General features: G+C 54.7%; 1 protein-coding gene across 2 annotated transcripts in view; it reads left to right on the forward strand.

The window, feature by feature from the left end:
* LOC144730758 (solute carrier family 2, facilitated glucose transporter member 1-like) overlaps window positions 1-27,589 on the forward strand; it is a 103,592-nt gene that overhangs the window by 43,335 nt on the left and 32,668 nt on the right. Inside the window, exon 1 of one of the 2 annotated variants that reach the window (XM_078611497.1) lies at window positions 23,405-24,635. The exons of the other annotated variant lie outside the window; for it this stretch is intronic. Coding sequence (XP_078467623.1) covers window positions 24,609-24,635 — 27 coding nt within the window. The 5' untranslated portion in view covers window positions 23,405-24,608. Of the gene's footprint in view, window positions 1-23,404; window positions 24,636-27,589 lie in introns of those variants that run through there. 2 annotated transcript variants of the gene reach the window in all.

Here is a 27,589-nt window from a genome sequence, read left to right on the forward strand (position 1 = left end):
ATGGGATGAAACGAGGGCTCTGTATGGGATGAAACGAGGGCTCTGTATGGGATGAAATGAGAGCTCTGTATGGGATGAAGCGAGATCTCTGTATGGGATAAGACGAGAGCTCTGTATGGGATGAGGCGAGAGCTCTGTATGGGATGAGAGGAGGGCTCTGTATGGGATGAAACGAGGGCTCTGTGTGGGATGAGAGGAGGGTTCTGTATGGGATGAGACGAGGGCTCTGTATGGGATGAGAGGAGGGTTCTGTATGGGATGAGACGAGGGCTCTGTATGGGATGAAACGAGGGCTCTGTATGGGATGAAACGAGGGCTCTGTATGGGATGAAATGAGAGCTCTGTATGGGATGAAGCGAGATCTCTGTATGGGATAAGACGAGAGCTCTGTATGGGATGAAATGAGAGCTCTGTATGGGATGAAGCGAGAGCTCTGTATGGGATAAGACGAGAGCTCTGTATGGGATGAGGCGAGAGCTCTGTATGGGATGAGACGAGAGCTCTGTATGGGATGAGAGGAGGGTTCTGTATGGGATGAGACGAGGGCTCTGTATGGGACGAGACGAGAGCTCTGTATGGGATGAGACGAGGGCTCTGTATGGGATGAAACGAGGGCTCTGTATGGGACGAGACGAGCATTACGTGCTGTGTGGGCCAGCCGTGGTCCATCCACTGCTCGCGACTCGGCGCGCCGCCCCAGGCTGTTGCTATTTCAGCTCTGAGCAGCACACTCGCACATGTCGCACTGCCACTCCACGTGTCTCCGCGTGATTAAACTGTGATGGACGACAGCTGAGCAAACAATACTTTTTCATTAAGGGTACATATGCAGCCTTCGGGTGAGCGTGTTACACTGTAGGCGCGCGCGCGCGCGTGTGAGAAATGATCTGGACGCGGTCCCATCATCAGCGAGCTCCTCCGGCAGGCGAGGCTGCGTTGGGCTGGGTCACGTAGCCCGCATGCCCAGCCCCACCGCACGCTCAATCAGCTTCTGTTTGGCCGGGTAGAGGGGAGCTAAACGGGCTCGGCACGGGCTGGAGATGAGATGGAGCTGATGCGGTACAGGAGGACGTGGAGCTGAGTGGACTTGTCGATGACTGGTACCAGCGGTGTCAAGATCGACCCAGTAGCGTCCTTCACGAGCCTCCTCGTGAAGGACGCTGCTACTGGGCAGTTGGAGGCAGTCGCCCTCCAGCAACAGCGGAGGGCCAAGGGGCAACGCTCACAACAACGGGCGGAGCGCCGGGCGGCTAAAACGCAGCGAGCTGGCAATGTAGGGGGCACAGGTGGTGTGCATCTGCCAGCCATCTCAGTCAGTTCACCCATGGCACCTGCTGGCTCTGTCCCGTGACCTCCTTCGCCAGCAGCAGGAGCCTTCCACACTTCGAGTGACGGCCTCCAAAAGTACACCTAGCCTGGCACAAGTGCTGTGGTGACGTCACCGCCGCTGAGTGGCGAATAGCGGCAGTGGCAGTTTTGTTATTGTTGTAGTATATATATATGTGTGTGTATGTGTGCCTCTTGGGAGCGGTGGCGCAGCGGTTAGTGCACTGCGCTGGCGATTCTGGCGACGTGAAAATCGATTCCCCCAGCACGGCTCGCGTCAGTGGCGAGTGACGTCTGAACCGGATACGGCCCATAGCCCCCATTCAGCCAATCCGCGGCTGCGCCTGCTGCGGTGAAGTATGGTCAAACGACTCCCGTGAAAGACACGGCGTGGGGGAGGTCTGCGTCCAGCAGTGGATGAAGAGCTCTGGATGATGATGATGACATTTGTTGTTTAATTACAATCAAGATAGCAACCTCAAGGAGTGGTGTCCGCTCACGCGAGCCGTTGGGGCGGTGGTCACATCTGTAGGCCTCCCTCGGCCTGTACTGGAAACTCCACGTTCACAGGCCCAGAGAGCGAGTGAATGTGGGGTTCCCGCACAGTGGAACTCATCATCATCGTCGTCATCATCATCATTCTCATCATCGCCATCGTCATGAGCATAGCCATCGTCGTCATGATTAAATTAATAAGAATCATCATTGAATCCATCTTAAATCGTTAAATCCACCAAGATCATGATTTAATTGATCATAAAATCATCATGATAAAATTCCAATGATCATGTTTAAATGAATTGTAATTAAGTTCATCATCATTATATTCATCATCATCATTAAATGCCACCACTATCCTCTGGGGTGACGATGATGACGACGATGATGACGACGATGACGACGACGATGATGACGACGATGATGGTGACGATGACGATGACGACGATGATGGTGACGATGATGACGACGATGATGGTGACGACGATGATGACGATGATGGTGGCGATGATGACGATGATGACGACGATGACGACGATGACGACGATGGTGCGTTTTAGTCCAGGAGAACCTCACACTGAGCCTCAAGACTCATTGCCAGGAGGGTCCTGAGTGTGGCTTCTTCATCCGGGTCCTCATCAGCATGGCTAGCGAAGCCACAGCTGCAGAAGACCGGGGAAAGGGGGGCACTGCTTAGGTGGGTTCGTCATGTGTGGGTGGAAGACGAGGAGGAGGAGGGGGAAGGAGGGTGGGGGTGTTGACCATACTTCACCACGCTGGTCTGTGCGGGTTGATGAAGGGAGCACATGTTGCCTCGCCCGTCACTGAGCACGTGGCCGGTATGGGTACCCTATCCAGAACTGGAGCTACTCGGCACTGCAAGGGACTCAAGCCTAGTTAGGGTTGGGGTTAGGGTTGGGGTTAGGGTTGGGGTTAGGGTTGTGGTTAAGGTTGTGGTTAGGGTTGTGGTTAGGGTTGTGGTTGAGGTTAGGGTTGTGGTTAGGGTTGGAGTTAGGGTTGGGGTTAGGGTTGTGGTTAAGGTTGTGGTTAGGGTTGTGGTTAGGGTTGTGGTTGAGGTTAGGGTTGTGGTTAGGGTTGGAGTTAGGGTTGGGGTTAGGGTTGTGGTTAAGGTTGTGGTTAGGGTTGTGGTTAGGGTTGTGGTTGAGGTTAGGGTTGTGGTTAGGGTTGGAGTTAGGGTTGGGGTTAGGGTTGGAGTTAGGGTTGGGGTTAGGGTTGTGGTTAGGGTTGTGGTTGGGGTTAGGGTTGTGGTTAGGGTTGTGGTTAGGGTTGTGGTTAGGGTTGGAGTTAGGGTTGGGGTTAGGGTTGGGGTTAGGGTTGTGGTTAGGGTTGTGGTTAGGGTTGTGGTTAAGGTTAAGGTTGTTGCAGATAGGGTTGGGGTTAGTGTTGGGGTTAGGGTTAGGGTTGGGATTAGGGTTGTGGTTAGGGTTGTGGTTAAGGTTGGTGTTAGGGTTGGGGTTAGGGTTGGAGTTAGGGTTGTGGTTAGTGTTGGGGTTGGGGTTAGGGTTGTGGTTAGGGTTGTAGTTAGGGTTGTGGTTATGGTTGTGGTTAGGGTTGGAGTTAGGGTTGTGGTTAGGGTTGCAGTTAGGGCTGTGATTAGGGTTGCGGTTAGGATTGTGGTTAGGATTAGTGTTACGGTTAGATGTCGGGTTAGTGCGATGGTTATTATTATGATTAGAGTTAGGGTTGGGGTTAGCATTAGGACTAGCTTCAAGGTCACGGTTATATCTATAGGGTTAGGGTACAAATAAAGTCTGCGTCTGACGCCTGCTGCTGTATATTTGGAGTTTGCCGTGTCTCTCTCTCTCTCATCATCATCACGGTGGCTAGGAGATGTTAACTACCTCGCCTGGTCTCCAGGAGGTCGTGGGTTCGATCCCGACCCTGACGCCTGCTGCTGTATATTTGGAGTTTGCGTCTATCTCTCTCCCCGTGATCGCGTGGGTTTTTCTCCAGGTCTTTCGCTTTTCCCCTACACATTTAGAATCAACAACATCACGCGTTTAGAGTATTTGGCTCCTGATATGAATGTCCACGTGATGACCATGAGCCATTTTCGTCGAGCTATCATTTTTGATGGCCAGGTCGCTTCTGAGAAGCTCAGCGGGGACTTTCCCTGGTATAATTAAATGTAAAAAAAAATCTCGAATTTCCATCGCTGGCTGTTGTTCACTGCGATGCGAGCGCGCAACGAGCGGGGCGGTGAAGTGGATGGCCAACGCCCGAACCGCTCCTTGCCATGAGAACGTGGAATTTCCATCGCTGGCTGTGCGTTGCCAGCGATGCGTGGGCGAGCGGGGCGGTGAAAGTCGAAAGGCAGCCCCCGGACCGCTCCTTGCCATGAGAACGTGGAATTTCCATCTCTGTCTGTGCGTCGCCAGCGGTGCCAACGAGCGGAGCGGTGAAAGTCGAGGGCCAGCCCCCGGACCGCTCCTTGCCATGAGAACGTGGAATTTCCATCTCTGTCTGTGCGTCGCCAGCGGTGCCAACGAGCGGGGCGGTGAAAGTCGAGGGCCAGCGCCCGGACCGCTCCTTGCCATGAGAACGTGGAATTTCCATCTCTGTCTGTGCGTCGCCAGCGGTGCCAACGAGCGGAGCGGTGAAAGTCGAGGGCCAGCCCCCGGACCGCTCCTTGCCATGAGAACGTGGAATTTCCATCTCTGTCTGTGCGTCGCCAGCGGTGCCAACGAGCGGGGCGGTGAAAGTCGAGGGCCAGCGCCCGGACCGCTCCTTGCCATGAGAACGTGGAATTTCCATCTCTGTCTGTGCGCCACCACAAATGCGCGGCGAGCGGGGCGGTGAAAGTCGAGGGGCATCGCCGCGACCGCCGCCGGTGTCCCGACCGAAATTCTTCCTCCCGCTGCGCCTCTGACGCTCGTCCGGGAGAATATTTGTCCGAGGAATGTTTTCTCTCCACCTCAAACAAAAGCACAAAGGAACCACCACCCCCCCCCTCTCTCTGACCCCCCCCCCCCACCACCACCTCCTGCCAGGCTTATCAAACGTGAGGCCACCCACTCAGATTCTCACGGCCAACTCCGTCGACCCATCCCGTGGCTTCCCTGCGAGGCCACGAAATCCGAGCACTCGCGCGCCCGTGCCTGACCTCTGACCTTCCCACCCCCCGCCCCCCCCCCCACGAAGAGACGTTGCCCTTCTCCCCGCGGCCTGGGGTCCTCCTTCCCCTGACCTTGCCCTGTCCAACGCTGACCCCCCCCCCCGCCGTTCGCACAGGTCCAGGCGAGTCGCGCCCATCCGCTCGCTGCCAAAGTGGCGACGGGGAACGCCGCAGGGGAGGGATGTGGCGTGGGGCGCACGCGTCGCCTGGAGCTGAGACTCACCCAGCCCGGAGACTCACCCAGCCCAGAGACTCACCCAGCCCGGAGACTCACCCAGCCCTGACACTCACCCAGCCCGGAGACTCACCCAGCCCGGAGACTCACCCTGAGACTCACCCAGCCCTGAGATTAGCCCTAAGACTCACCCAGCCCGGAGACTCGCCCAGCCCTGAGACTCGCCCAGCCCTGAGGCTCACCCAGCCCTGGGACTCACCCAGCCCAGAGACTCACCCAGCCCTGAGATTAGCCCTGAGACTCACCCAGCCCTGAGACTCACCCAGCCCTGAGACTCACCCAGCCCTGAGACTCACCCAGCCCTGACTCACCCAGCCCTGAGATTAGTTCTGAGACTCGCCCAGCCCTGAGACTCACCCAGCCCTGAGACTCACCCAGCCCTGAGACTCACCCAGCCCGGAGCCTCACCCAGCCCTGAGACTCACCCAGCCCTGACACTCACCCAGCCCTGAGACTCACCCAGCCCTGAGATTCACCCAGCCCTGACACTCACCCAGCCCTGAGACTCACCCAGCCCTGAGACTCACCCAGCCCTGACACTCACCCAGCCCTGAGACTCACCCAGCCCTGACTCACCCAGCCCTGAGATTAGTTCTGAGACTCGCCCAGCCCTGAGACTCACCCAGCCCTGAGACTCACCCAGCCCGGAGCCTCACCCAGCCCTGAGACTCACCCAGCCCTGACACTCACCCAGCCCTGAGACTCACCCAGCCCTGAGATTCACCCAGCCCTGACACTCACCCAGCCCTGAGACTCACCCAGCCCTGAGACTCACCCAGCCCTGACACTCACCCAGCCCTGAGACTCACCCAGCCCTGACACTCACCCAGCCCTGACACTCACCCAGCCCTGACACTCACCCAGCCCTGAGACTCACCCAGCCCTGACACTCACCCAGCCCTGAGACTCACCCAGCCCTGACACTCACCCAGCCCTGAGACTCACCCAGCCCTGAGATTCACCCAGCCCTGAGACTCACCCAGCCCTGAGATTCACCCAGCCCTGAGACTCACCCAGCCCTGAGATTCACCCAGCCCTGACACTCACCCAGCCCTGACACTCACCCAGCCCTGACACTCACCCAGCCCTGGCACTCACCCAGCCCTGAGACTCACCCAGCCCTGACACTCAACCAGCGCTGACACTCACCCAGCCCTGAGACTCACCCAGCCCTGAGACTCACCCAGCCCTGAGACTCACCCAGCCCTGACATTCACCCAGCCCTGCGATTCACCCAGCCCTGACACTCACCCAGCCCTGACACTCACCCAGCCCTGACACTCACCCAGCCCTGACACTCACCCAGCCCTGGCACTCACCCAGCCCTGAGACTCACCCAGCCCTGACACTCAACCAGCGCTGACACTCACCCAGCCCTGAGACTCACCCAGCCCTGAGACTCACCCAGCCCTGAGACTCACCCAGCCCTGACACTCACCCAGCCCTGCGATTCACCCAGCCCTGAGACTCACCCAGCCCTGAGATTCGCCCAGCCCTGAGACTCACCCAGCCCTGACACTCACCCAGCCCTGACACTCACCCTGCCCTGACACTCACCCAGCCCTGACACTCACCCAGCCCTGAGACTCACCCAGCCCTGGCACTCACCCAGCCCTGAGACTCACCCAGCCCTGAGACTCACACAGCCCTGACACTCACCCAGCGCTGACACTCACCCAGCCCTGACACTCACCCAGCCCTGACACTCACCCAGCCCTGAGACTCACCCAGCCCTGACACTCACCCAGCCCTGAGACTCGCCCATCCCTGAGACTCACCCAGCCCTGAGACTCACCCAGCCCGGAGACTCAACCAGCCCGGAGACTCACCCAGCCCGGAGACTCAGCCAGCCCTGAGACTCACCCAGCCCTGACACTCACCCAGCCCTGAGACTCACCCAGCCCTGAGACTAACCCAGCCCTGACACTCACCCAGCCCTGACTCACCCAGCCCTGACACTCACCCAGCCCTGAGACACTCCCAGCCCTGACACTCACCCAGCCCTGAGACTCACCCAGCCCTGAGACTCACCCAGCCCTGAGACTCGCCCAGCCCTGAGACTCGCCCAGCCCTGAGACTCACCCAGCCCTGAGACTCACCCAGCCCGGAGACTCAACCAGCCCGGAGAATCACCCAGCCCGGAGACTCACCCAGCCCTGACACTCACCCAGCCCTGAGACTCACCCAGCCCTGACACTCACCCAGCCCTGAGACTCACCCAGCCCTGAGATTCACCCAGCCCTGAGACTCACCCAGCCCTGAGATTCACCCAGCCCTGAGACTCACCCAGCCCTGAGATTCACCCAGCCCTGACACTCACCCAGCCCTGACACTCACCCAGCCCTGACACTCACCCAGCCCTGGCACTCACCCAGCCCTGAGACTCACCCAGCCCTGACACTCAACCAGCGCTGACACTCACCCAGCCCTGAGACTCACCCAGCCCTGAGACTCACCCAGCCCTGAGACTCACCCAGCCCTGACATTCACCCAGCCCTGCGATTCACCCAGCCCTGACACTCACCCAGCCCTGACACTCACCCAGCCCTGACACTCACCCAGCCCTGACACTCACCCAGCCCTGGCACTCACCCAGCCCTGAGACTCACCCAGCCCTGACACTCAACCAGCGCTGACACTCACCCAGCCCTGAGACTCACCCAGCCCTGAGACTCACCCAGCCCTGAGACTCACCCAGCCCTGACACTCACCCAGCCCTGCGATTCACCCAGCCCTGAGACTCACCCAGCCCTGAGATTCACCCAGCCCTGAGACTCACCCAGCCCTGACACTCACCCAGCCCTGACACTCACCCTGCCCTGACACTCACCCAGCCCTGACACTCACCCAGCCCTGAGACTCACCCAGCCCTGGCACTCACCCAGCCCTGAGACTCACCCAGCCCTGAGACTCACACAGCCCTGACACTCACCCAGCGCTGACACTCACCCAGCCCTGACACTCACCCAGCCCTGACACTCACCCAGCCCTGAGACTCACCCAGCCCTGACACTCACCCAGCCCTGAGACTCGCCCATCCCTGAGACTCACCCAGCCCTGAGACTCACCCAGCCCGGAGACTCAACCAGCCCGGAGACTCACCCAGCCCGGAGACTCAGCCAGCCCTGAGACTCACCCAGCCCTGACACTCACCCAGCCCTGAGACTCACCCAGCCCTGAGACTAACCCAGCCCTGACACTCACCCAGCCCTGACTCACCCAGCCCTGACACTCACCCAGCCCTGAGACACTCCCAGCCCTGACACTCACCCAGCCCTGAGACTCACCCAGCCCTGAGACTCACCCAGCCCTGAGACTCGCCCAGCCCTGAGACTCGCCCAGCCCTGAGACTCACCCAGCCCTGAGACTCACCCAGCCCGGAGACTCAACCAGCCCGGAGAATCACCCAGCCCGGAGACTCACCCAGCCCTGACACTCACCCAGCCCTGAGACTCACCCAGCCCTGAGACTCACCCAGCCCTGAGACTAACCCAGCCCTGACACTCACCCAGCCCTGACTCACCCAGCCCTGACACTCACCCAGCCCTGAGACTCACCCAGCCCTGACACTCACCCAGCCCTGAGACTCACCCAGCCCTGAGACTCACCCAGCCCGGAGACTCGTATATCTCTCGCCATGACTAACACTGGTCCAAACCTGAACGCGAGTCATGATAACCTTCGCCCAAAGCTCATCTCAGCGCGTTCAATCCCATCATCATCATCACCACCACCACCTCCATCGTTCCCCCAGGGCCACGAAAATGATGAACGTCGATGGTGGTTGGTCTATTGAGACCATGGTGATCCCTGCCATGGGAATGTGGAATTTCCACCACCGGCTCAGTATCACATCCCCAACACAGTACTCAATAGGACGATGGCGCAGCCCTGCAATTCCACGCCTCGCGCCACTGCTGTCGGAAGGGCCTCCACTCGAGGGAGCTCTAGAGGAGGGCACTCTTGGCCGACTCTTCCACGATGGGCAGTCGGTGTACCCACACTTTACCCACACCGCACTGCTGGGCGGATAGAGGGGAGAGGCGGGCAGGGGATGACGCGCTGTTAACTACTTCGCCTGGTGTGCAGGAGGTCGTGGGTTCGATCCCGACCCTGACCCCTGCTGCTGTACATTTGGAGTTTGTGGTGTCTCTCTCTCTCCCCGTGGAGATGTTAACTCTCATCGCCTGGTATACAGGAGGTCGTGGGTTCAATCCTGACCCTGACGCCTGCTGCTGTACATTTGGAGTTTGCGTGTCTCTCTCTCATCATCATCACGGTGGCTAGGAGATGTTAACTACCTCGCCTGGTGTGCAGGAGGTCGTGGATTCAATCCTGACCCTGACGCCTGCTGCTGTACATTTGGAGTTTGCGTGTCTCTCTCTCATCATCATCACGGTGGCTAGGAGATGTTAACTACCTCGCCTGGTGTGCAGGAGGTCGTGGATTCAATCCTGACCCTGACGCCTGCTGCTGTATATTTGGAGTTTGCGTGTCTCTCTCTCTCTCTTTCTCTATCGCCCCGCGGTCGCGTGGATTTATCTCCGAGTCCTCCGGTTTTTGACTCGCTTTTTATTAACACACTCCGTCTGTTGTTGTTGTCGTCGTCGTATCCTCAAATCTTGTAACTCAATTTTAACCCACTTCCCAATGTGGTATCGACTGCAAACTTGGTATACTTATGTCATACCGATGACAATACCATATTCTATCATAAAATATCTATATTTTTAAACATTTTTTTGTATATGTTATGTTTCGGCTTGGGTCTAATTGTCCACGCTCAACTGACGTTGGCTGTCATTGGCCACGGTCCCTTACGTTGTGGCAAGCTTCGGGGCCGCTTCCTGGAGTCGTGGAGTTCTGCCATTACTAGTACATTTCATAAAAAAAGTGTTTTTAAAAAAGTTGTTTTTATAATTGTTTTTTTACCCTTTTATCTGGCAACAAAACTGACACCTTTGTTACAAGGAGTCGTGTTTGCATTGACCACAATACCTGGTCCAACACCATGTGAGACTAGGCTCTAAGGAAAGCTGTTTCAGGTGTGGACCAATCAATGTCAAGGACAGTGCATACATTATCAGAGTTGTGTTTTTTGTTTGCATTCCGACTGAAGGTATTGTGGTCAATGCAAACATGACTCCTTGTAAAAAAAGGAGTCAGTTTTGTTGCCAGATAAAAGGGTAAAAAACCAATTATCATATTTTTCTACCGGCAAAGGAGGTTCCAAAGTTGTTTTTAATTTCACTTATCCCTCCAACATTGCGAATCAACATCACGCGTTGGGAGAGGACTTGGCTACTTGCTGTACATTCCCACGACGACGATGAGACACTTGGCCGGGCTACCGTTTGTGATGGCCAGGTGGCTTCTGAAACAGCGCTCTGTCGTTCAGTGGGAGCCTTGCCTTGTTAAACTGATTGTTGAGTTTAGTCTGGTGTCCTTACCCAGCACCTGCGGTTCACGTGGTTGGCTACGTGCGGTGCGAAAGAAGTTCAACACACACAGACTCATCTTCTTGGTTCTTTCGGTAAAGTCACGTAGAAGGGAAGTAATAAAATAATAAAAAATAAAACACAATAAAATAATTCTCACGACGTTTCGGCCACAACGCAAGCAGCCGTCCTCAGGTGAAGAATGAAACACCACCAAGCTTGGAGCGCATATTTAAGCTGGGTTGGAGGGGGGAAGAAGAGCGCCTTGACAAAAGAATTTGCATTTCAAGAGGAATTTAGCATATTTATGGAAAATGCGTAGGAGGTGGGCGGGGGGTTTTCAAAGTCATATTATGCCCGTCCATTATGCAGGATTTGCAGCATCAAAGGGAGGGGATGGGGGTAGCATTAACAAAGGGAAGGAATGTTAATAGTATGTAGCTGCAGTTACTAAACAACCACGTAAAAAACTCAAGTATAAACTACATAGTATCATCAGTATACTAAATATACTCTCCAATAAGCTGAGCTACTACACACACACTCCTACAAAATTCAGAAAAATGTCGTTTTAAAAATAGTGAACTGCGTTGCGGGAAGATTTGGAAGCGGCGATTTCTAAATCTGCAAGTCCAGTGTTGGTGTGACCCTCCGTGGCCACCATACCTGAGCAGGAATGTAATGATCGGTTTAATTATCTCCGTAATGAATAACTCGGTCGACTCCAAACAATGAGATCAGATAACTGCGAATAGAATGTTGGGGTGTGGGGGGAGTGGGGGAAGGGTCAAGTGGCTGTTTGCGAGCACCTATTAAGGCCGGCCGGGGGCTACGGAACGAATGGGGATGGGAGCTTGCGTGGTCCCCAGCAGCAACGACGGCACGGTCTCTCTCACGATTGTTATAATCACCGCACCGGGCACTCGCTCACCCAGGGTCCACCTGCAGTGAGATTTACGATGCCACTTTGCGCCCTGGCGTCAGCCGTGACCGGCAATTAAACCTCCCCCAGATAGCCAAGTTCGTGGCGAAATAAGTGCGATAGCCACTCAGACACACACACAAATTACAAACTTCTCCCGCGTGACCTTCACAGAGTTTTGGGGGGGCAAGTGCTGTTAGCGAGCACCTGTGAAGGCCGGCACGGCACACGAGGGGGTGGGTGGCCAGCACCACGCGCGGCCGCCTTTGTCTCCCTAGCGCTGATGCACGCACCGCACCAGGGTACTCATTTGAGGCCGAGTCCACCTAGGGGGAGGACTCCCAGGACCGGTTCGGATAATCGTCAGCGGGCGTTGGTGGCGGCCAGCGGGGAATCGTGCACGGAGCTCAAAGTCCACAGTTAAGTGGTAGGGGGTGGGGGTCACTGCTCATTCGCGCAGTCGCTTAAGCTCTCTCCACTGCTGGATGTACGTTATCTCCCCGCCACCAGACGAAGCTCCCTACAGCGGAGTCCCCGTCACGCCGGCAGGGTGAAGGGAGTTGCCCAACACTGTAACCCCCACCATGATCATTCTAATTAGTATCATTAGAATTATCAATTGATAGTAATATTCTTGGCGCGTGTATGCATATACCATGATGATGAGAGAGACACGCAAACTCAAAATATACAACAGCAGGCGTCAGGGTCGAGATCGAACCCACGACCTCCTGCACACCAGGCGAGGTGGTCAACATCTCCTAGCCACCGTGATGATGATGATGAGGGAGACACGTAAACTCCAAATATACAGCAGCAGGCGTCAGGGTCGGCATCGAACCCACCAACCTCCTGTATACCAGGCGAGGTTGTTAACATCTCACCACGGAGAGAAAGACACGCAAACTTCAAATATACTGTGGGTCGCACATCGATCGATTCTGTCCAGACTGTGTCGAGTGACAAAGTGGCACGGCTGACATCAGTGGTGCGCGTTCTGCGTGTTCGTGAGCCGGTCCCGGGAAAACGTCACTCGGTTCTCCAACCGGCTGTGACCAGAGTGGTGAAGTATGGTCAAACAACACCGCCCTCCTCGCCCTCCACCCTTGACACCAACAACGGCCATGGGGAAGGCCTTCATCCGGCAGTCGATTGACACGTAGTAATTATCATTATTATCTTAAATTTAATTAATATTATTTGCGTATAAACTATGAAAAATAAGACGAGGTTTTACTCTGTCCGGCGAATAAAACAGGTGTTTAGATTGTCAAACACCAAATAGAAACCTTTTGCAAGGAATCAAGTCTGCAAATAAGAGAGGGCAAACCCTATTCTTATTTTTAATGACATGAACTATAAACTAAACTTTGTTATCTTTGGATTTAAAGCTTTCGTGACTGCAGGGATTCATCTTCTTGGTTCTTTCGGTAAAGTCACGTAGAATGGAAATAATAAAATAATAAAAATAAAACAATAAAATAATTCTCACGACGTTTCGGCCACAACGCAAGCAGCCGTCCTCAGGTGAAGACCAGGTCTGTTGGGGAGACAGCGTCTGAATGAAACAACACCACGCTTGGAGCGTATATTTAAGCTGGGTTGGGAGGTCCTACCGAACTGGACAGCTCTTTTTCAGAAGCTGCCTGGCCACAAATGATGAGCTCAATCAAGTGGCTTATCATTCTCATCACGATGTGGACATTTCTAGCGGTAGCCAAAGACTGTAAACACGTGATGTTGATTCTAAATGTGTCGGAGAAAACCCCAGAGGATCCGGAGAAAAATTCACATGACCATGGGGAGAGAGAGAGAGACACCGCAAATATACAGCAGCAGGCGTCAGGGTCGAGATCGAACCCACGACCTCCTGCACACCAGGCGAGGTGGTCAACATCTCCTAGCCACCGTGATGATGATGAGAGACACGCAAACTCCAAATATACAGCAGAAGGCGTCAGGGTCGAGACCGAACCCACGACCTCCTGCACACCAGGCGAGGTGGTCAACATCTCCTAGCCACCGTGATGATGAGAGAGACACGCAAACTCCAAATATACAGCAGCAGGCGTCAGGGTCGGGATAGAACCCACGACCTCCTGCACACCAGGCGAGGTGGTCAACATCTCCTAGCCACCGTGATGATGAGAGAGACACGCAAACTCCAAATATACAGCAGCAGGCGTCAGGGTCGAGATCGAACCCACGACCTCCTGCACACCAGGCGAGGTGGTCAACATCTCCTAGCCACCGTGATGATGATGAGAGACACGCAAACTCCAAATATACAGCAGCAGGCGTCAGGGTCGAGACCGAACCCACGACCTCCTGCACACCAGGCGAGGTGGTCAACATCTCCTAGCCACTGTGATGATGAGAGAGACACGCAAACTCCAAATATACAGCAGCAGGCGTCAGGGTCGGGATAGAACCCACGACCTCCTGCACACCAGGCGAGGTGGTCAACATCTCCTAGCCACCGTGATGATGATGAGAGACACGCAAACTCCAAATATACAGCAGCAGGCGTCAGGGTCGAGACCGAACCCACGACCTCCTGCACACCAGGCGAGGTAGTCAACATCTCCTAGTCACCGTGATGATGATGATGAGAGCGACACGCAAACTCCAAATATACAGCAGCAGGCGTCGGGGTCGAGATCGAACCCACGACCTCCTGCACACCAGGCGAGGTAGTTAACATCTCCTAGCCACCGCTGCGCGCCCTCCGCGCTGTTTGTTACAGTCCACACATCTCACGTCTATAAATCATCTCCAGGATGCGTGGCCTCATTAGCGCCCGCAGCGCCGCGCTAATTGCCCGTCTCTCCGTCTCCGTGACGACCGCTCGGCTCGGCTCCCAGTGATGAGTTGACGGAAACTTCTAGATTTGAAGCTTTCGTGACTGCAAGGATTCATATTCTTAGGTTTTTTCGGTAAAGTCACGTAGGTAAAAACATTAAAATTAATAAAAGTAAAGTAAAAATCACGACGTTTCGGAGGCAACACAAGCTTCCGTCTTCAGGTGGAACCGTCACAGCCGCGACAGCTGTATCAAGTAAATGAGAGATTGCAAGAGCTACCACTCCGTATATATAATGGTTGGAGAGGGGGAAGAGCCAAGTACGGCACACTTTTTATTAATATGGTAAGGTGAGGCTTAAGAGCCTCTTAAGCCTCGCCTTACCATATTAATACAGCTGTCGTGGCTGTGACGGTTCCACCTGAAGACGGAAGCTTGTGTTGCCTCCGAAACGTCGTGATTTTTATTTTGTTTTACTTTTATAAATTGTAATGTTTTACCTACGTGACTTTACCGAAAAAACCTAAGAATGTGACGGAAACTTGTTTAATCCGAGCCAGGAGTGACGGGGGGAGGGTGGGCGGAGGTTGTGAAGACGCGGAGGAGGAGAGGGGCTCGCAAACTCCGGCAAACGTTTCGTGTTGTTTTTTTCACTGCGACGCAGCGAAGAGAAGGGGGGGGGGGCACGTTTAGGGTCAAACGAGGGGGTAGGGGGGTGTCACCTGCGGCTCCGAGCCACGCACGCGGCTCTTTGTCAACAAGGGGACCACTCCGTGACGATTTCTGTCACGGGACCACCGCTTGTCACGTGGTTACCCGCAGTGCATTGCGCGGGCTCTTGAAATGCTGAATTGTGGGTTTGTTTTTTCAACACCGATGTCGAACGAGAATGGTTCATCGTCTTCTTCCTCTCCTCCAGGCAGGCAGGGATAGAGGCGAAGCCCTGCAAGTGTTGGCTAATGGAGCCACTCGCTGCCACAGTAGTCATGTTCAATCTGCCCCTTAATTGGGACACTTGGCCACTCCTCCTTCAGGTCCACCGGGTCCCCCCCCCCCCCCCACTTTCTAGTCAAGTAGCTCCACTCTCCTCTTTGCATCTCTCCCGTGGCCTTGCTCCACCTCGTCGTCTTGTCTCCCCTCTCGTCTCCAGCCACGTCACCTCCTATCGTCCTCTTCGTTCGCGAAATTATATCTCTGTCTCTCTCCTTATCCCTGTGGCCATAGACTCACCACTGCCCCATAGACTCAGCACTTCCCATAGACTCAGCACTGCCCACAGAATCAACACTGTCCATAGACTCAACACTGCCCACAGAATCAACACTGCCCACAGACTCAACACTGCCCATAGACTCAACACTGCCCATAGACTCAGCACTGCCCATAGACTCAACACTGCCCATAGACTCAACACTGCCTATAGACTCAGCACTGCCCACAGACTCAACACTGCCCATAGACTCAGCACTGCCCATAGACTCAGCACTGCCCATAGACTCAACACTGCCCATAGACTCAACACTGCCCATAGACTCAGCACTGCCCACAGACTCAACACTGCCCACAGACTCAACACTGCCCACAGACTCAACACTGCCCATAGACTCAGCACTACCCATAGACTCAACACTGCCCATAGACTCAACACTGCCCACAGACTCAACACTGCCCATAGACTCAGCACTGCCCACAGACTCAACACTGCCCACAGACTCAACACTGCCCACAGACTCAACGCTGCCCATAGACTCAGCACTGCCCATAGACTCAACACTGCCCATAGACTCAGCACTGCCCACAGACTCAACACTGCCCATAGACTCAGCACTGCCCATAGACTCAACACTGCCCATAGACTCAACACTGCCCACAGACTCAACACTGCCCATAGACTCAGCACTGCCCACAGACTCAACACTGCCCACAGACTCAACACTGCCCACAGACTCAACACTGCCCATAGACTCAGCACTGCCCACATACTCAACACTGCCCATAGACTTAGCACTGCCATAGACTCAGCACTGCCCATAGACTCAACACTGCCCATAGACTCAGCACTGCACCATAGACTCAGCACTGCCATCGACTCAGTACTGCTCATAGACTTAGCACTGCACCATAGACTCAACACTACCCATAGACTCAGCACTGCCATCGACTCAGTACTGCCCATAGACTCAACACTGCACCATAGACTCAACACTGCCAATAGACTCAGCACTGTCCGCAGACTCAGCACTGCCCATAGACTCAACACTACACATAGACTCAACACTGCCTATAGACTCAGCACTGCCCATAGACTCAACACTGCCCATAGACTCAGCACTGCCCATAGACTCAACACTGCACCATAGACTCAGCACTGCCCACAGACTCAACACTGCCCACAGACTCAGCACAGCCCATAGACTCAACACTGCCCATAGACTCAACACTGACCATAGACTCAACACTACCCATAGACTCAGCACTGCCCATAGACTCAACACTGCCCATAGACTCAACACTGCCCATAGACTCACCGCTGCCCATAGACTCAACACTGCCCATAGACTCAACGCTGCCCATAGACTCAACAATGCACCTTAGACTCAACACTGCCCATAGACTCAGCACTGCCCATAGACTCAACAATGCACCTTAGACTCACCACTGCCCATCAACTCAGCACTGCCCATAGACTCAGCACTGCCGATAGACTCAGCACTGCCCATAGACTCAGCACTGCCCATAGACTCAGCACTGCCCACAGACTCAACGCTGCCCATAGACTCAACAATGCACCTTAGACTCATCATTGCCCCATAGACTCAGCACTGCACCATAGACTCAGCACTGCCCATAGACTCAGCACTGCCCATAGACTCAGCACTGCCCATAGACTCAGCACTGCCCATAGACTCAACACTGCACATAGACTCAACACTGCCCATAGACTCAACACTGCCCATAGACTCAACACTACCCATAGACTCAACACTGCCCATCGACTCAACACTGCACCTTAGACTCAACACTACCCATAGACTCAACGCTGCCCATAGACTCACCGCTGCCCATAGACTCAGCACTGTCCATAGACTCAGCACTGCCCATAGACTCAGCACTGCCCATATACTCAACACTGCACCTTAAACTCAACACTGCACCTTAGACTCACCACTGCCCATAGACTCAATGCTGCCCATATACTCAACACTGCCCATAGACTCAACACTGCCCATAGACTCAACGCTGCCCATAGACTCAACACTCATAATCAAGGTTTTTGGATTAGATCGTGTAAGTATACATTCGTCACAACCCTCCACCACCCGACACGGCAAATCAGTAAGAAATGTGTCACGTTGACAAAACGCCAATTAGTTACTTCTTCAGCCCGCCGGTGTGTTTGAAGAGTGAATCCACAACATTTACCATTTGAGTAGTTCGACGTTTCGCTGGTAATTACACATCCAGCATCTTCGGGCGATTTGCCAGAATAGTGAAGCCATCCACCTGCTTCCGGTCTGAAATAGAGCAGCAGGGTGACGTCATCACTGTTGAACCCCATCAGGATTTGAGATCAGAAGCGGAGGTGGGGGGGTATTGCAATTATGTAATAGATCAGTAATCAGCCAATTAGCATGTGACTCCTCTTTAAGGAATTTCAATGTGTGTTGTGTATTACTTAATAATACCTTTCCAGGCTGCGCTAAGTCTGTAGTTATCAGAGCGGTTAAAATTAATTGCATTTTTCTCAATTTCGATGGATTCTCTAATTAGCCTTGGCCAGTAATAATTCGCTTTGCATAACACTTCAACGTTATCAAAATCAACCGCCACCACCTCCACCTCGACTGACACCACCACCAAACAACGCCGCCACCACCGCCGCCACCACCACCACCACCACCACCGCCACCACCACCACGACCTTTACTGCTGGGATCAGAGTCCTCGCAAACAGCCAGGCCACTGCATCCATAACAGCGGCACCCACAGGGATCGACCCCCTCCCCGACGTCCCATGCAAGCCCCGACCCTTAACCCCGTGCGACCCTTAACCCCGTGTCCCCACGTGCACTGGGTGGGAGAGTAACGCTGCAGCGATGACTCAAGCGGGATTGCAAATCCCACTCAAGGGGGATTGCATATCATTCAAGTGGGATTGCAAATCACTCAAGGGGGATTGCAATCCACTCAAGGGGGATTGCATATCATTCAAGTGGGATTGCAAATCACTCAAGCGGGATTGCAAATCCCACTCAAGGGGGATTGCAAATCATTCAAGTGGGATTGCAAATCACTCAAAGGGGATTGCAAATCACTCAAAGGGGATTGCAAATCACTCAAGGGGGATTGCAAATCACTCAAAGGGGATTGCAAATCACTCAAAGGGGATTGCAAATCCCACTCAAGGGGGATTGCATATCATTCAAGTGGGATTGCAAATCACTCAAAGGGGATTGCAAATCACTCAAAGGGGATTGCAAATCACTCAAGGGGGATTGCAAATCACTCAAAGGGGATTGCAAATCACTCAAGGGGGATTGCTATCCACTCAAGGGGGATTGCTATCCACTCAAGATGGATTGCATATCATTCAAGTGGGATTGCAAATCACTCAAAGGGGATTGCAAATCACTCAAAGGGGATTGCAAATCACTCAAGGGGGATTGCTATCCACTCAAGGGGGATTGCTATCCACTCAAGATGGATTGCATATCATTCAAGTGGGATTGCAAATCACTCAAAGGGGATTGCAAATCACTCAAGGGGGATTGCTATCCACTCAAGGGGGATTGCTATCCACTCAAGATGGATTGCATATCATTCAAGTGGGATTGCAAATCACTCGAGTGGGATTGCAATTCACTGAAGACTCTGCGGCTGAATGTTTAATGTTCCATGCGCGAAGCAGGAGATGTGGAGCAGCATCGGCCTGCGCTGATTGCTACAGCGTGGTCTCGCCCAGGGGACCCCCCAGTGGCAGCTGTCTCTGCGCGGCTCAAGGTGAACCCAGCCACGTGGGCTGTGAGCGAGGCGATCGCTCTGCCAGGAGGGGGGAGGGGGCGCTGATTTCTGATTGCTGATTGCTGCTGCTGTGTGCTTGTGTTTGTAAATCCCAATTGAGTAACAATATTTTGCGTCGGGATGTTTGCGAATTTGGCAAATGCGGGTGGCAAGCAATGGGCCTAGCACTCACTTCGAACCGCGGGGAATCTTTAACGTCCGCTGCGAGTGAAGCAGATGGCGTGTGGTTGTATCGTCGTCGGTGTGTGGTGTGTGTGTGTTGTGTGTGGTGTGTGTGGTGTGTGTGGTGTGTGTGTGTGTGTGTGTGTGTGTGTGGTGTGTGTGGTCTGTGTGGTGTATGGTGTATGGTGTGTGGGGTGTGTGGTGTGTGTATGTGATGTGTGTGGTGTGTGTGTGATGTGTATGGTGTCTGAGTGTTGAACTTCTTACCTAGCCAACCGCGCTAATCGGAGGTGCGTTGGCAAGAACAACAAACACTAAACACAACAACAACAAAAACAACCAGTTCTATCAACAAACGAGTTCGTCAATCCACACGACGATTTAAAAGTTAATCGCAGCTCCCGGTGCCTTCCTACTGTCGGGAGGAAGAACGTTCCAGACGGCCCCTCAGACGCGCGCCACGTGGAGTCACCGCCGCGTGGAGCGACGGCGCCGCGCGCTCCTCGACGCGATCGCCCCAAAGCTGCCGTGGTTCATCGGTGGCGAGCACTTTGCGCGTAGCGAGTGGCACTCGACCGGGATAAGGCGCGCGGTATTCCGTCTCGACAACCCCCGGAGATTCTGCGCGATCGCCTTCTCTGCTCGGGACACGGGAGGCCAATTGATCCGTCGATGGGCTTGTCGGATTTTCGCAGTCGTGAAGCTCCCCAGGAGTTCGAGCGCGCGGAGCGGAGCGGCGCTTGGATCTGTTCAAGTCCCGTGTTGAAAATTCACCTCTCTCCACTGCCCTTCAACCGCCGAGGTCTGGGAATTCACCCGGCGGGTTCTGAGCGAGTGGGCGGGTGGGTGAGCGAGCGAGTGGGTGAGTGAGTAGTTGAGTGGGTGGGCGAACAAGTGGGTGAGTGAGTAGTTGAGTGGGTGAGCGAGCGAGTGGGTGAGTGAGTAGTTGAGTGGGTGGGCGAACAAGTGGGTGAGTGAGTAGTTGAGTGGGTGAGCGAGCGAGTGGGTGAGTGAGTAGGTGAGTGAGTAGTTGAGTGGGTGGGCGAGCGAGTGGGTGAGTGAGTAGTTGAGTGGGTGGGCGAACAAGTGGGTGAGTGAGTAGTTGAGTGGGTGAGCGAGCGAGTGGGTGAGTGAGTAGTTGAGTGGGTGGGCGAGCGAGTGGGTGAGTGAGTAGTTGAGTGGGTGGGCGAGCGAGTGGGTGAGTGAGTAGTTGAGTGGGTGGGCGAGCGAGTGGGTGAGTGAGTAGTTGAGTGGGTGGGCGAGCGAGTGGGTGAGTGAGTAGTTGAGTGGGTGGGCGAACAAGTGGGTGAGTGAGTAGTTGAGTGGGTGAGCGAGCGAGTGGGTGAGTGAGTAGTTGAGTGGGTGGGCGAGCGAGTGGGTGAGTGAGTAGGTGAGTGAGTAGTTGAGTGGGTGGGCGAGCGAGTGGGTGAGTGAGTAGTTGAGTGGGTGGGCGAGCGAGTGGGTGAGTGAGTAGTTGAGTGGGTGAGCGAGCGAGTGGGTGAGTGAGTAGTTGAGTGGGTGAGCGAGCGAGTGGGTGAGTGAGTAGGTGAGTGAGTAGTTGAGTGGGTGGGCGAGCGAGTGGGTGAGTGAGTAGTTGAGTGGGTGGGCGAGCGAGTGGGTGAGTGAGTAGTTGAGTGGGTGGGCGAGCGAGTGGGTGAGTGAGTAGTTGAGTGGGTGGGCGAACAAGTGGGTGAGTGAGTAGTTGAGTGGGTGGGCGAGCGAGTGGGTGAGTGAGTAGTTGAGTGGGTGGGCGAGCGAGTGGGTGAGTGAGTAGTTGAGTGGGTGAGCGAGCGAGTGGGTGAGTGAGTAGTTGAGTGGGTGGGCGAGCGAGTGGGTGAGTGAGTAGTTGAGTGGGTGAGCGAGCGAGTGGGTGAGTGAGTAGTTGAGTGGGTGGGCGAACAAGTGGGTGAGTGAGTAGTTGAGTGGGTGAGCGAGCGAGTGGGTGAGTGAGTAGGTGAGTGAGTAGTTGAGTGGGTGGGCGAGCGAGTGGGTGAGTGAGTAGTTGAGTGGGTGGGCGAACAAGTGGGTGAGTGAGTAGTTGAGTGGGTGAGCGAGCGAGTGGGTGAGTGAGTAGTTGAGTGGGTGGGCGAGCGAGTGGGTGAGTGAGTAGTTGAGTGGGTGGGCGAGCGAGTGGGTGAGTGAGTAGTTGAGTGGGTGGGCGAACAAGTGGGTGAGTGAGTAGTTGAGTGGGTGAGCGAGCGAGTGGGTGAGTGAGTAGTTGAGTGGGTGGGCGAGCGAGTGGGTGAGTGAGTAGTTGAGTGGGTGGGCGAGCGAGTGGGTGAGTGAGTAGTTGAGTGGGTGGGCGAACAAGTGGGTGAGTGAGTAGTTGAGTGGGTGAGCGAGCGAGTGGGTGAGTGAGTAGTTGAGTGGGTGGGCGAGCGAGTGGGTGAGTGAGTAGTTGAGTGGGTGAGCGAGCGAGTGGGTGAGTGAGTAGTTGAGTGGGTGGGCGAGCGAGTGGGTGAGTGAGTAGTTGAGTGGGTGGGCGAGTGAGTGAATAGGTGGGTGAGTGAGTGGGTGGGTGAGTAGTTGAGTGGGTGGGCGAGTGAGTGGGTGAGTGAGTAGTTGAATGGGTGGGCGAGCGAATAGGTGAGTGAGTAGTTGAGTGGGTGGGCGAGTGAGTGAATAGGTGGGTGAGTGAGTGGGTGGGTGAGTAGTTGAGTGGGTGGGCGAGTGAGTGAGTAGGTGGGTGAGTGAGTGGGTGGGTGAGTGAGTAGTTGAGTGGGTGGGCGAGTGAGTGAGTCGGTGGGTGAGTGAGTGGGTGGGTGATTGAGTAGTCGAATGGGTGGGCGAGTGAGTGAGTAGGTGGGTGAGTGAGTGGGTGGGTGAGTGGGTGAGTGAGTGGGTGGGTGAGTAGGTGAGTGAGTAGGTGAGTGGGTGGGTGAGCAAGTGGGTGAGTGAAAGAGCGAGCGAGCGGGTGAGTGAGTAGTTGAATTAATGGGTGAGTGAGTAAATGAGTGAGTGGGTGAGCAGGTGAGTTTGTGAGTGGATGGGTGAGCGAGTGAGTGAGTGAGTGGGTGAGTAGGGGGGTGAGTGAGTGGATGGGTGAGCGAGTGAGTGAGTGATTGAGTAAACTGGCCTTTCCCCCCCAGCTCTGGCCTTTTGTCCTTCAGGTTCTGAGCGAGTGAGTGAGCGAGAGGGTGAGTGAGTATTTTAGTGGGCGGGTGAGTGAGTGAGTGAGTAGGTGGGTGAGTGGATGAGTGAGTGTGTGAGTTAGTGGGCGAATAGGTATGTGGGTGCGTGAGTAGGTGGCTGAGTGGGTGAATAGGTGGCTGAGTGACTGGGTGGTTAGGCGGGTGAATGAGTGGGTGGGTGAGTGGCTGAGTGAGTTTGTGAGTGGCTGAGTGAGTAGGTGGGTGGGTGATCAATTGAGTGAGTGAGTAAACTGGCCTTTACCCCCCCCCCCCATCTCTGATCGTTTACCCTGCAGGTTTTGTTCTTATCGCCCTCACCGCTCAGAAAATAACCCAAAAACACGGCGCCCTGAAATTTTGCATCAAACTTAATACCGCTGGCAGCATTGAGGTCCCCGTCGTATCGATTCGAATGGGGAGGGGGTGGGGGGTTGACGTGGGATCTGTGAGCAGTGATGGGAGTCACAGTGAAGTGGGAGGGAGGGAGGGAGTGAGAGGTGGGTCAGTCACACGCGACCCTCATAAACTCGCCGTGCTGCGCGCGCGTGTCCAGTCGGTTGCGGCAATCGCAGTCAGAGAGAGAGCTGCTGCTGTGTGTGTGTGCTGTGTGTGTGCTGCTGTGTGTGTGGGGGGGTTTGTGTGGGGGGGTTGTGGTGTGTGCACCGTGCGCTCTGCAAGCTACCGCGTGAACGCGCACGCACACAGAGCGGGCACACACAGAGTGGGCACACAGAGTGGGCACACAGAGTGGGCACACAGAGTGGACACATACACACAGTGAACACACACACACACAGAGTGAACACATACACACAGTGAACACATACACTCAGTGAACACATACACTCAGTGAACACACACACACACAGAGTGGACACATACACACAGTGAACACACACACACACAGAGTGGACACATACACACAGTGAACACACACACACACAGAGTGAACACATACACACAGTGAACACACACACACACAGAGTGAACACATACACACAGTGAACACATACACTCAGTGGACACATACACACAGTGAACACACACACAGAGTAGACACACACACAGTGGACACACACACACAGTGGACACACACACAGAGTGGACACACATCCAGACACACACACACACACAGTGGACACACACACAGTGGACACACACACACAGTGGACACACACAGACACACACAGAGTGAACACACACACACAGTGGACACACACAGAGTGAACACACACACACAGACACAAAGACACACACAGAGTGGACACACACACAGACACAAAGACTAAGAGACATACACACATACACACATAGATACAGGCATAAAGACACACACATAGATATTTGGCAACACATTGACACACACAACACACACACACGCGCGCAGCTATTTGGGCACGTAGACTCAGACAGAAAGACAAGCACATCGATTAGTGTGCACATGGACACGAACACACATAGACACACGCGCTCACACAGAGACATTGAAACCGACACGAGGATTGCTACTGCCACGCACATGTGAACATAGACACAGAGACACACGCACAGAGACACACGCACAGAGACATCACGCACAGAGACACACACACATAGACACAGAGACACACGCACATAGACAGAGAGACACACGCACAGAGACACGCACAGAGACACACGCACAGAGACACACACACAGAGACACACGCACAGAGACACACGCACAGAGACACACAGAGACACACGCACATAGACATCGCCGAGTTGACGAGGTGCTCCAGTCACGAGTACATAGACACATCATCCATAGACACATGACGACAGGGTGACCTGGCTGTCATTCCTACGCATAGCACGCAGACAGCCACCCGCTGCAGATAGACAGACAGACAAGGCTTCGCCCATCGACGAAGAGTCGGCGTCTCTGTGTCTCCGTGTCTCGGCCGTGTCTCCACGATGCCTGGGAAGACAGCCAAGAAGAGCGTGAGTCCCCGTCGCACTCAGACAACGCGTGTCCCGGTGCCGAGTGTTTGCGTGAACGCGTCTCTCTCTCGGTGTGTGTGTGTCTACGTGGGGAGAGCGGTGGCGCAGCGGTTAGCGCTACGCTGCGCTACGAACCCGGTGGACCCCGAGTTCGATTCCCGCTCACGGCCAACACCGGTGACGATTATTTGAACCGGTCCTGGGCCTCCCCTGGGTCGACTCAGCCTCACAAATGAGTAGCTGGTGTGGTGTGTAAACATCGCCACTGGGGAGACAAAGGCGGCCGGGCGTGATACCGGCTGGCCACGCCCTCGTGTGCCGTGCCGACCTTCATAGGTGCTACTCGCTAGCAGCACTTGCCCCAACAGTCTGTTAAGGCTACACGGGGGATCTTTGCCTTGCGCGGTGGGGAAGTTGTGGAGAGAGTGGAGGTATCACTCTGAAATCAGTGGAGCGGCATTGTGTCTTTTCAACGGCTGCGTAACGCTGCTGTGCGGAAGCTACCTTGGCCTGTGGCTCCACACGAAGCTTCGGGTCTTCTCGGCCACAGTCGTGCCCTCGATTTCTCTACTGCTTGCCAGAGGTCGCAACCGGGTACCCGATACCCGTACCCTACCCGATACCCGGCTACCCGTACCCGGCCGGGTATGGGTACGGGTAGTCGTTTGCGACCCTGGTGCGGCCGGGTACGGGTAAGGAATCAAAACCCGTTTGCGACCTCTGCTGCTTGCGAAATGTGGACCGTCTCTAAAGGAACAACCTGCGCCGGTTAGAAACGTTGAGGCTGCCCTGGAAAACCAGGCTGGTTTAACGAGGCTGGGTTGTGTGAGGAGCTCACCACACATGCTTGAGAGATCTGGACACGGTCCCATCATCAGTGAGCTCCTCCGGCAGGCGAGGCTGCGTTGGCTTGGGTCACGTAGCCCGCATGCCCAGCCACCGCGAGCTCAATCAGCTTCTGTTTGGCCGCGTAGAGGGGAGATAAACGCGCTCGGCACGGGCTAGAGAAGAGATGGAGTGATGCGGTACAGGAGGATGTGGAGCTGAGTGGAGTTGCCGATGGCTGGTACCAGCGGTGTCAACATCGGCCTCTGTGGAGGAGGCTCGTGAAGGACGCTGCTGGGCAGTCGGAGGCAGTCGCCCTCCAACAACAACGGAGGAGCGACGCTCACAACAACGAGCGGAGCGCCAGGCAGATAAAACACAGCAGTTTGGCAAAGTGGGGAGCACAGATGGTGCATCAGTCATCTCAGCCAGTCAATCTACGGCACCTGGGGTCTGTCACGTGGCGTCAAAGTGCACCTAGCCTGGTACATGCGCCGTGGTGATGCCACCACAACAGAATGGCGGCGGCGGTGGCTGATGTAGTTGTTGATGTTGTTGGTGTGTAAAGCGTGGTGGGCGTGGTGCTGGCCACCCAACCCCCTCGTGTGCCGTGCCCGCACTCAGAAGTCGGTAGAGAGGCGACACGGGTGAGGGGTGGGTGGTTCTGTGTCTCTGAGCGTGGAGTTTGTATGTTCTCACCCGCCAACCCTCCAAAGCACACTCACCACAGTGTCACCGTGTATCGGCAGAACAACACGCGTGTACATGTATAGAATATGCAGTCACTATATATGTAAAAAAGACAAAGATCCCCCGTGTAGCGTGCACAGACTGTTGGGGCAAGTGCTGCTAGCGAGCACCTATGAAGGCCGGCACAGCACGCGAGGGGGTGGGTGGCCAGCACCACGCCCGGCCGCCTTTGTCTCCCCAGTGGCGATGTTTACTACACACCACACCAGGTACTCAATTGAGGCTCATTCGGTGTTGGCCGTGAGTGGGTAATCGAACCCGGGTCGTCAGGTTCGTAGCGCAGCGCGCTAACCGCTACACCACCGCTCCCCACACATTCACTATACACACACACAGACACACACACACAATCACTATACACACACACAATCACTATACACACACACACACATTCACTATACCCCCACACACACACAGACACACACACAGACACACACACACAGACACACACACACACACAGACACACACACAGACACACACACACACAGACACACACACACAGACACACACACAGACACACACACAGACACACACACAGACACACACACACATTCACTATACCCCCACACACACAGACAGACACGTATGTTTTTACGTCGTGTGAGCAGTCTCTCGCTTAGCGCTACAAATGTCACGTGTTCATTAATTTGGCCATTGTAATCATTAAGGTCATGAGATGTCTACGTCGCTTTGAAAAATGCGCGGAGACTTCGTTACTTATCCGACCTCGGCCTTGAATAGAGAGAGAGGTGGGGGGGGGCAGAGAGAGAGAGGGGGGGGGGGCAGAGAGAGAGAGGTGGGTCTGCTGGAGCAGATACATTAATTCCAGATTTGAAGCTTTCGTGACTGCAAGGATTCATATTCTTAGGGTTTTTTCGGTAAAGTCACGTAGGTAAAAAATTAAAATTAATTAAAGTAAAATAAAATAAAAAAAAATCACGACGTTTCGGAGGCAACACAAGCTTCCGTCTTCAGGTGGAACCGTCACAGCACGATAGCTGTATCAAGTGAGAAAAATTCCGAGAAAACAGTCCTTGTATATATACTGGTTCAGGGTGGGAGGAGCCAAGGTAGGCACCTGATAAATTATCTGTGTGGAGATCCACCCCGCGGCGGCAGGGGGAGAGAAAGACCCCGCAAGTCTGGTACATTTTATTTAGAGAGAGTTGTGTGGAGATCCACCCCGAAGCGGCCGGGGTAGAGAGAAAGAGCGAATGGACCTATGAGAGCCTGGTAAACTTTTAGAGAGAGAAATAGGCAGTTTGAGAAAACTAACTTAACACATTATGGGAACCTCATTTGCCAGTAAAAATATGATAATTGTTGTTTTACCCTTCTATCTGGCAACAAAACTGACACCTTTTACAAGGAGTCATGT

This window comes from Lampetra planeri, chromosome 36 (genome assembly GCF_965212315.1).
Source record: "Lampetra planeri chromosome 36, kcLamPlan1.2.h2, whole genome shotgun sequence".
NCBI classification, from domain to species: Eukaryota; Metazoa; Chordata; class Hyperoartia; order Petromyzontiformes; family Petromyzontidae; genus Lampetra; species Lampetra planeri.